A 9,640-nucleotide genomic window follows, 5' to 3' on the forward strand; every position below is an offset into this window, starting at 1 on the left:
CCGCACCCCTGCACGCCCGCCAGCTGGCACCCCGCCCGCTGCCAGCAGCACCCCACCTCACCGCCCCGCTCCCCACCCCCTCTATCTACCCCCTCATCTTGCAGCGGTGGCGGCCGAGCCCCTCGCTGACCGTTCAACACACCGCCCCACCAACACGACGCGCCCCCGCAGCTGCGGCGCACCTTCTCCTCCCAGGCCTGCCGCAGCACCGCGTGCGTCTGGATGCACACCCCCTCCACCGCGTCCACCAGCACCAGCGCCCCGTCAGACAGCCGCGCCGCAGTAGAAACCTCGCTGCAGAAGTCCACGTGGCCGGGCGAGTCGATGAGGTTGACCAGGAAGCCGCCCGACAGCTTCTCCTCGGGCGTGATGGACCGCGGGCCCTGCGGCGGCCGGGCGGCGCGCGGCGCGATGCAACATTGGTTGGTAGCCGGCGTGCGGGTCGAAACGGGCCTGGAGAGACCTGGTCCGATCATCCTTGGGGGGTCTCGCACCCGACAACCCCGACCGCAAGCTTTGCTGCCCATCCCCTTTGATATAGCGTCCCGACATGCAACCAGGGTTCTGGCCCGGGGGTGGGGGGATGGGGAGCCTTTGGCCCGCACCTCCGGCCGGTGTACTGCGCCTGGCACGTAGAGCAGGCTGATGGAGGACGACTTGATGGTGATGCCACGAGACTGCTCGTCATCGCGGCTGTCGAGGTAGCGCAGCTCTCCCACCTTGTGATTGGGGAGGGGGGACAGGCAACAAGGTTGTATGAAGGGAGGTTTGTGCCAGGGCGGGGGCGATCCGCCCGGGGAGGGGAGGGGGTTGCGTGGGATGCGCAGGAAGCAGCAGCGTGGGCGCGGCGGGGCGCGCGCTATAGCCGTGCGCTGGCGCCGCCGCTCGCGTCACTGCTCCTGCTGTTGACGCGGCACCATCCGTCACTGCCGCCGCTGCTGCCGCTGCGGAGCCGCCTCAAGCGGTCGCTGATTAGGGGGCCGGTGCTCCTGGGGCCGCACCATTTTCGGGTGGATGAGGCCGTTCGATGCTATCAAATGGTCCGACAGCGTTGTCTTTCCGTGATCGACGTGCGCCATGATGCACATGTTGCGGATGCGGTCCTGTGCATAATGGCACGTTCGCGATTCGGCGCCAAGCGCGCGGGAGCGTCGGGAGGGGGGAGGGAGCGCGGCGCCGCGGGGCGCGGGGCCGACGTGGACAGCAGAGCAGGCAGCGTGACTGCCGGGCGTCGCCGAGGCGGTCCAGAATTGTTCGCTGGAAGAGGTGGCTGCACCTGAGTATGTATGATTCCTGAATTTGCGTGCATGCCCCCTGCTTCTAGGGGTTTTGGGCCGCGGCAGGTGTACGACAGCGATGCCTGAGAGCGCAAAAGCGGCGGCCAGCAACGCACCTGCTGCTGCTGCAGTGCAGCGAGCTGCGCCACCGTGACATTCATGATGTGATGGGATGGCTGAACCAAGCAAACGTTCTGCTATTGAAGTGCCAGCCGTAAAGCCATCCCCCCGCTTGACGCAACACACGCTGATGTCGAAGATCGTCGTTGTGAACAACAGGCAATTGGAAGAAAAGAATGGCTGGTTTGCGGGTCAATCGTACTTCAGGGTGTCCTCTATCTGCAGATGCCACCATCAGTGAATCAGCCGTCATCACTGGCAGCTGCCAGCGCAGAACCTGCTGGCTCTGAAACATTGCGCCAAACCCGTGCAGCAGAGTATGGGGCCTGGTGGGCAGAGGATTGCTGATGTTGATACATTGTATGACATGAGCATCAGGGCCACCATAGAGCTATGGTGTCGACACGAGTTACACCTGGCCACGCCTGATGGCCTTGGCCCGCTGCAGCGCCACAAACTCTGTGCGGCTCAAGATCGCGCGCTCGCGCAGCCGTATCGACGCGCACAGCGCCTCCCGCTGCTCGTAGCCGCCCCCCTGGAGCACCGTGTCCGCTAGCCGCTTGTCTGCTGCAGGGTCCTGGGTGTACGCTGTGTGAACGGGGGGGGGGGGGGGGAGTATGCAATCCGGGCGGCATGCCGCGTGCGGGGCAGCATGATCGAGGGTGGGAAAAAGCCGTAGCTTTCAAGCATGATCCAGCGTTGGCAATCCCAAACAGCGCTAGCCGCAAAGGGCTGCGCCCCAGCAGGCCGGGCCAAGCTTGTAGCCGCATGAACACCCCACAGGCAACCGCACCCGGCTGCTGGGGACCCACCTTTGAGGGCCTGCTTGCACCTGCGCGCCAGCCCCTCAAGCGCCAGAGCCTCTGCGCTGGTGCCGTCCTTCAAGATCGGCAGCTCTCCCCTGCAAAGACATTGGCCAGGTCAGAAATTATTTAGCGGAGGCCAGTCAGCACAGGAGCCCCCCACCAGCGCCCCCATGCCCACGCTGCGCCGCGGGCCCTGGCGCGCCGCAACGCCGCCGGCGCGGCGGCTGCTTCCTGGGCTGCCCCTTGCCCGCCGCGCACGCACGCCTGTGTGCCAACAAACGGACGCCACAGCGCGCCTGTGCAGCCGCCGCAGGCCCCATGACAATCGACCGCGCGCAAGCCCTTACAGGGTCTCCCCATCAGCAGCAGGCCTCAAGGCGCCTGCCAAGTCGCTCGGCCCAAATGAACCAAGATCATTCCCTCCCACCTGGACAGCAGCGCGTCTGCCAGGCCCTCTGCGTCGCTCTCGTCCTCCAGGGGGGCATCCAGGAACGCTATGTAATCCAGTAGGCCCTCCGGCAGCGCGTCTAGCCGCACGCCAAAGACCTCGCTGTCCGGCACGCCGCGCGCCGCCATCGCCGCCCGCTTGGCCTCCAGCACCCTCGACTCCGGCGGCGCCGGCCGCCCAGTCACGCTCGCCTGCTGCTGCTGCTGCTGCTTTTTCCGGCCCCGCTGCTGCTGCTGTGTTGGCTGCTCGTCCAGCTGGGCACTTGGGGCTGCTAATCGGAGGTCCAAGAAGGCCGCGTCGTTGGGGTTGCTGCCAGGGGGAGGGGCAAACCCATACGACAGCAGCAGCTGCGGCAGGGCAAAAGATGCAGGGGAGTGCGCAAGAGGGGCAGCTTCATCCAAGCTCCTGAGATGCCATGCTTGCAGCGAAATGCCTCGACGTGCTCTGCAGTACCGGCAGGGTACCCGCCTGTCAACACTCATCTCCCCAGCCACCACTCTGTGTCCATGCATCCACCCGCCCCCACCCACCTCGCCGCTGCTTTTGGGGCCATAGCTGATAAACACCTGTGCCGCAAGCCGGGTCGCGCATTCGGGCGCCTCTGTACAATGCAAGACAGTGCACCAGCCAGCAGGGCTGGCGAGGAGCGACAAACGCCCCCAGTCCAAAAGCCAAAGACGCCTTGGCGCATCAGTCGACGGCACCTTGCTATGCTACACCTGATCAGCTGCGCCACCCCAGCCCCGCGCACCTGCTCGCCGGGCGCATAGCCCCTGTCCAGCCGCACGCCCACCGCGCCGCTGCCCGCGTCGAAGTCCAGGAAGCAGTCCGCGTCCACCGAGTGGTTCGCAAAGTCCGCAAACGGCACCAGCACCGTCTCGCCGCCGGCAGAGTCCAGCCGCACCGAGCGGCTGAGCAGCACGCCGACGGCCCAGCGGACGCTGTCGCGGGTGAACATGCCGTGCGGGCAGGCGCCGTCGACCTCGGCCGCGGATACGAGGTCTGCTACCTCTGACCAGCTGGCGTCGTCCGCGGCGGTGATGATGCGCGCCTTGGTGCGCAGGCCGCCGGACAGCCAGCGGTCGACCTGCGGATGATCGACAGCGCCCCGAACAGATGCGACAGACGTTGATTGATGAGCGCGACCCCTTGAAAGCAGCCCCTGACAGGCACAAGAAGGGATGCTGGCCAGGTTGGTGTGGGCCACACGCGTTGCTGCCGATCATACAAGGGCATCTGAAGCCGGAGGGGCGCATTCAGCTGCCACAGTGCGGCAAGGTGATTCCTCATAAAGCAGCGACGGGCTGCAGGCCTCATAGCGGCGGTGTGCGCCACTCACCTCGCCCTCCTTCCAGTCCAGCACGGTTCCGGCAGCGTCAGGGAGCACGGCCAGGTATGGTCCCCACCTGCTGCTGCCGCCGCCGCCGCCGCCGCCGTCGCAGCGCGCCAGGTGGCGCTGCTCGGCCAACCATAGGGCCAGGATCGTCCACTGCGGCAGATCGTACCCGACGCCGCCGGCGATGCGGCGCACGATCGGCGAGTCTGACGTTTGCAGAGTGGGAAGTGGGCAGGTGCAGGCCTTCGACCGCAGCTGGGACGGGTTGCGCGCCAGCCGATTGTAGGCAGCAGCTGCATGCACGCATTGCTGGCATTCGAAGCCGTGAGGAATTCCCCCCACCTCTGAGGACGCTCTCCTGAGATATCACCAGGTTCATGGGCACTTGGAGCAGAAGCTCTGCCTTTGACAGCCGCTGCCGGGCTAGTAGGCCGCGCCCCTGGCCTGGCAGCTGCTGTACCACGACCTGAGACCGTTTTATTGGTTAATTTCGTGCATGGGCTGGACGGTTGGAACGGGCCGTCTGCATTGCCTTGCTGAATCAGCCAGCAACGCGCTGCAGCGGAGCGGCTTGCGCACCTTCTGCTGCGGGAGCCCATTCGCGTCTAGCCATTGCATGAGCTCCGGTTCGCTGTCCTTGATGTCTGCTTGCGGTCTGTTGATCAAATGCGCGCATTGCTCGGCTGCAACGGGCGAACGTGGAAGCATTGCAACAACGAAAGCCTCATCTCACCCAGACAGCAGCCCCGACAAGAGGTTGCCGAGACCAATGCGGCACATGACTGTGCTTGTGGAGCTTTTCCCATCAATTCCAAGCCGCCCAGGAGGGCTCCGGGAGTGACGCCCCGTAAAAATAGATCTGTTGTTCATGGCGAGAGCTTCCGGGGAGCTGCAAACATCATGCAGGCGTCTACCTGTATTTATCATGTATGCGTGCAACGCTGCAGCTGCCCCATTGCCTGGTATTGAGCACGAGCGGGCAGTCAACAGGTGATGTGAACCCCCACAAAGGCGCGTGTATGACGGCCGTGGGTCTCACAAGTATAATTTAAGGCTTCGATGCAACTCCTGCGACCGTTGATGGGCGGACGGAGGATGTGTGCACAGCGCACGGGCTGCTGTTGTGTCCTGCTGCCCCGAACACTTCAGGCGAATTCGAAACATTGCGCGCCCGCGCACCGCTCCGCCGGCCCCAAACACGATCCTTGCACATCGATCGATCCTTTTCATACGCATTCATTCGGCTTGATCCCCGTTTCCAGCTCTCGATCAGCTCTTGACCCACACAACACCAGGACCCTTTTTCGGCCCTTTCGAGCCCTCATGGACTCTGATAAGGAGAACATACCCATAGGCAATGCTAAGCTGCATCGCAATGTGGCGGGGGCCGCGCCAGGAGGCGGAAATGGCTCGAAGGGACCTGCACAGCAGCTCTACAGGGCTTCTTCGTGCAGGGCACCCCTTTCAGACATCACACACCTCTTCAACCAGAAACAGGTATGCGTGCAGAGGGCTATCTCGCCTCCGATCGCGAATTCGTCGAGCAACAATATGCAGCACGACTCAAACGCGCCGTTCTGTGGTTTTGCAGGGAGACTTTGGCTTGCATAGGTCTTATTCCGACTCAAGGATCGATGTCAAGGTGAGAGGACCGCACGAGCAGACCCCGCGCGCGCCGCTGTCGCACCTCACGACCGCGTTCAACTCGCGGTCCACTCGATGCTCCTGCGTGCTGGATTCAACAAGCTACAAATTCAGCCCCACACTCCCTTGTTACCTGTGCCACAACCCTTGCAGCTTCCCGGCCTGAACCTCACTGCGACCCGCGGGTGCAGCAGCCTGCGGCCGTCTGGGGTTGACGTGTCTTCTCTAGGTGAGCCGACAAGGCACAGTCACTTCCAAGGACACGCGTTCGTGCAACGAGAAGCAGCATCGGGAAAGCAACACAAACAAATGCTTTCCCTTGTCGAAACTTGTTTGACTCAATCCATGCAATCTGCGGCATGCCCCACTGCAGGCGCCCTTGGCCAGACCAGCAGCAGCAACAGCAGGCGCGTGACGCGGATGCGGTGACCAGGTCGGAGTGACGCCGCCGTAGGGCTCGCCTAGAAGGCGGCAAGTCTCAACAATAGTGATCGATGCTGCTGCTGATCCTCCTTGTGTTAAGAGAACTGCTGTGAAATACAAGTGCGCATTCGCCTGCGTTTCCCACCTGCGCCGCCGTTGGCCATCCGGGGATGTGCTGCTTCTGCTTCGACTGGCGAATTTCGAGCGGTGCGTGCCGCTTGTGTTGCATCCCTTTTGCTGCGGTCCATCAGGGTTGCTACAAGTTCCTGCACAATCAGGGCTGCCTGAATTGATATGGCGCACATTAACCCACTGCCGCCTTGCACCGCGCACCACGCCTAGCCTGTATTTGACATTTTTCTACTGCTTTTGCGTGCATCTCACGCGTGTGCCCGACAACAACTGCTGACCTGAACAAAGCCCTGATGACTGAATCAAAGGAAGAGATATGGCACAATTGTAACACTGAATGTAGCGACCCTGAATGAACACACAAAGACTGCGGCCCTGCTGTGCTGCCTAGCCTTCGAAGGCCGGATGCCTCTGCCCTCTATAGACCTGGCTGAGAGGTTGGCTGCACCCTACTAGCTGAAAAACCTCGTCTCCTGCATCAATCCAGCTCTTCATGTGGTATGGGCAGCCCTAAGGCAGGCCTCAGGCCCCCGCCCGCCTCCGCCAGCTGCTGCGCAGCGCCGCGCCCGCCCGCGCCCGGCGCCGCCACGTCGTCCCACCGCACATACACCCTCGCCGCCTTGCCGGCCAGCCGCCGCCACTTGGACGCGCTCTCGCCGCCGCGCCCCGCGCCGGCGCCGGCGCCGGCGCCCGCGGCCCCCCGCGGGGCGGGCATCTCCTCCGCCTCCCCCTCGGTGGTCACGAAAACGACGCTCAGGCCGTCCCCTCGGCCCACGCTCAGGACATCCCCCACAAAGGCGTCGTTGATGGACCGCGCGAGCTCGTGGCGGCTGCGCAGCGCGCTGCAGGGCAGCGACACGCCCCAGCGCGTGCCCGCAAGGAAGAGCTTCACGGGGCGGTCGGACTTGCCTGTGTTGTGGGTTGGAAAACGGTGTTTGGGGATGCAGGCTGCAAAGGGAGGTCCAGACGGTTGCACATAGTAATTGCGCAATGCAGCTGTGCCATGCAAGGTTGCGGCAAGAGGATCGCAACCCTTTCCGTGGCGAGCAACAGCACTGTGCAGCATTACTCACTGGGTATGTTGTCCAAAGCTGCCCCGGCTGCAGCAAGGCGTGCGCGCCGCCGCGCCCCTTCACTGGCTAGCACCGCGGCATGCGCCACTGGTGGTAGCTGGTGCGCGTCTGCCAACGGTTCTGCCAGCTGCTGCTGAAGCTGCACCTGCTGCTGAAGCTGCACCTGTTGCTGTTGCAATGGCTGCTGCTGCTGCTGCTGCTGCTGCTGCTGCTTGGTGCGCTTTGCCGGCCGCTCCGCACCATAGTCAGACAGGTCCGCGCGCTGCCGCTCGCGCTCCTTCCCGTGCTGCTGCCGCTGCTGCTCATGCGGCTGACGCCGCTCCTGCCGCTCGTTCCGACGCTCTTCCCCGCTGCTGCTGGTCTCTGTAGCCAGCAGGGTGGAGGAAATTGGGTTGCAGGGTGGGCACAGCCAAATTGGATTGCCTTGGGTGTGACTAAAAGCTGAGCCATGAGCGCGAGGGCTACCAGCGGGCCAAGGCACACGGACGTGGCTGCAGTGGTATTACGGGCACAACACATCAGTGCGGCGCGTTCATCAACCGGCACCATGCAACATGCCACCTCCGGGTGCAGCGCCAGGGTCCCCGCCATGGCACATTTTCGAGCGCGGCGTCACTCCCCATGCACGCACCAGCGGGCTCCTTCTTCACGCGCTGAGCGCTCGTGTGCTGCTGCTCGCCACCACCCACGCCGCCGTCGCTGGACCGCCGCCGCCGGCTGTGCTCCCGCGATTCCGACTCTGTCCCCTGCGGCTTGGGCCGCCCGCGGCCGCGCGCGCGGTCGGTCGACAGCTGCGTCGCCAACACCGCGCCCGCGCGGCCTGCGCGCGGCCGTAAGTCGTTCAGCTGCCGGTGTAGCTGCCACACCAGCGCATCAGTTGTCGGGTCTGTGTCGGCCATGCCCCGTCGTGGTCAAGTTGCAGCTCTGCGCACTGCGCACAACGCCGTGAGCACAGCAAGCGCAGCGTCGCACGTGATGTGCGCCGCCTGCTAGGCGCAGGCAGCGTGTAAGTAGGTAGGAGGCGATAGAGATAGATGTTGCACCAAACGAGATAACATATGCTCGAACGGCTGCTGTGCTTATGCCGTTGTCTGAATCAGAGACAACGGGACGCAAAATCTAGCGCTAGACGCATAGATCACACAACCTCGGTATTTCCAAAAATCATTCAACAAACCTGTAAGCCAACGAAAGGGCTGCACGTCGCGCCCGCCAGCTAGAGTGAGCTGATCTGAGCTGCTTCACACGATCCAGCACCACCAATCAGGATAAACGCGCGTTTCTTATCTGGTGGGATGGAGGCGTGAGGATGCACAGCACGACAGCAGAGTAGCACTAGAGTGCCAGGCGTGAGGCCTCTATCAACAGCGCACGCAGCTAAGTGAGGACGCCATGTACCTCTACAACCTTACTCTCAGCCGGCCTTCGGGCATCCAGGTGTGCAGCTGCAAGAAGCGTGCTTGCCGCGCATGCGAGCTTGCCGCCGTCGACGAGTTGTGTGCGTGTTGGGGTGTGTGTGCGTTGCAGCCTCACTGCAGTTGTGTGGCTCCTCAGTCTCAGGGGAGGGACCGCACGACATGGCCCGCCAGATGTTTGGAGAGAGTGCGTCACCCACACTGCAACAACACATCCGTGGCCGCTGCGGCCATCGCCGCCCCACCGTTGCATGCTCGCGCCCAAAAAAACGCCACCCCGCTTCGCACACACGCGCACATGAGCAGTGCGCCATCTACGGCAACTTCTCGGCCCCCAAGGCCCAGGAGCTCGTCGTGTCGCGCGGCCGCAGCATCGAGCTGCTGCGGCCGAACGACAGCGGCAAGCTCGTCACCGTCGCGTCGACCGATGTGTTTGGCTGCGTGCGCGCGCTGGCGGCGTTCCGGCTCACGGGGGCGTCAAGGGATTACGTGATCATGGGGTCAGACAGCGGCCGGATCGTCATTCTCGACTTCAAGGCTGACAAGGGCATGTTTGTCAAGGTGGGCGTCCTGCTGGATGGGGGAAGGGGGAAATGGGGCACGGCAGCTGCTGAGCAGCTGCCATGGCAGCGGCTACAGGGCGCAACGGGCTATGGGATGCTGAATGCTGAGGGGGGGGGTCGATTGGGCGCAGCTGGCGGCAGAATGGGAGTCGCAGCTGCGGCGTCGTGCGCGGCAGTTCTGGCGCTGATGGGGGCGGCGGCGGCGCAGTAAGGGCGCGGGCGCGCGTCAGCGGGCGGCAGCCTTGTCGGTGCGACCGGCAGGGCTTGGCCCCGGGGCGCGCCAGTCGGACACGGCGGGCATGCGTGCAGCAGGACAAGGCGCCGCCGCGGCGGCGGGGCGGGCGCGCCTGGCAGCGGCCGTCGGCCAGGAAAGCACGTTTCGGCCCCACTGCAGCCGCAAGCC

General features: G+C 64.2%; 4 protein-coding genes across 4 annotated transcripts; 1 reads left to right on the forward strand and 3 right to left on the reverse strand.

The window, feature by feature from the left end:
• Positions 1–85: 85 nt before the first annotated feature.
• On the reverse strand, positions 86–1,438 carry MNEG_9799 (elongation factor EF-2; the record flags this gene model as incomplete). Its single annotated transcript, XM_014041727.1, has 5 exons — positions 86–97; positions 183–383; positions 606–719; positions 1,002–1,103; positions 1,394–1,438. The coding sequence occupies 5 exons, from the start codon at positions 1,436–1,438 to the stop codon at positions 86–88; spliced, it is 474 nt and encodes a 157-aa protein (XP_013897181.1).
• A 368-nt stretch (positions 1,439–1,806) lies between these two features.
• Positions 1,807–4,366, reverse strand: MNEG_9800 (hypothetical protein; the record flags this gene model as incomplete). The annotated part of the gene is made up of 7 exons (XM_014041728.1): positions 1,807–1,985; positions 2,210–2,298; positions 2,631–2,998; positions 3,182–3,217; positions 3,403–3,738; positions 3,991–4,193; positions 4,330–4,366. The coding sequence occupies 7 exons, from the start codon at positions 4,364–4,366 to the stop codon at positions 1,807–1,809; spliced, it is 1,248 nt and encodes a 415-aa protein (XP_013897182.1).
• A 2,298-nt stretch (positions 4,367–6,664) lies between these two features.
• On the reverse strand, positions 6,665–8,158 carry MNEG_9801 (hypothetical protein; the record flags this gene model as incomplete). The annotated part of the gene is made up of 3 exons (XM_014041729.1): positions 6,665–7,095; positions 7,500–7,622; positions 7,891–8,158. The coding sequence occupies 3 exons, from the start codon at positions 8,156–8,158 to the stop codon at positions 6,665–6,667; spliced, it is 822 nt and encodes a 273-aa protein (XP_013897183.1).
• Positions 8,159–8,651: 493 nt separating this feature from the next.
• MNEG_9802 (Splicing factor 3B subunit 3) lies at positions 8,652–9,425 on the forward strand (the record flags this gene model as incomplete). Its single annotated transcript, XM_014041730.1, has 3 exons — positions 8,652–8,696; positions 8,981–9,235; positions 9,369–9,425. The coding sequence occupies 3 exons, from the start codon at positions 8,652–8,654 to the stop codon at positions 9,423–9,425; spliced, it is 357 nt and encodes a 118-aa protein (XP_013897184.1).
• Positions 9,426–9,640: the final 215 nt, after the last annotated feature.

The sequence above is a fragment of the Monoraphidium neglectum genome, assembly GCF_000611645.1.
Source record: "Monoraphidium neglectum strain SAG 48.87 unplaced genomic scaffold scaffold02068, whole genome shotgun sequence".
In the NCBI taxonomy this organism is placed as follows: domain Eukaryota; kingdom Viridiplantae; phylum Chlorophyta; class Chlorophyceae; order Sphaeropleales; family Selenastraceae; genus Monoraphidium; species Monoraphidium neglectum.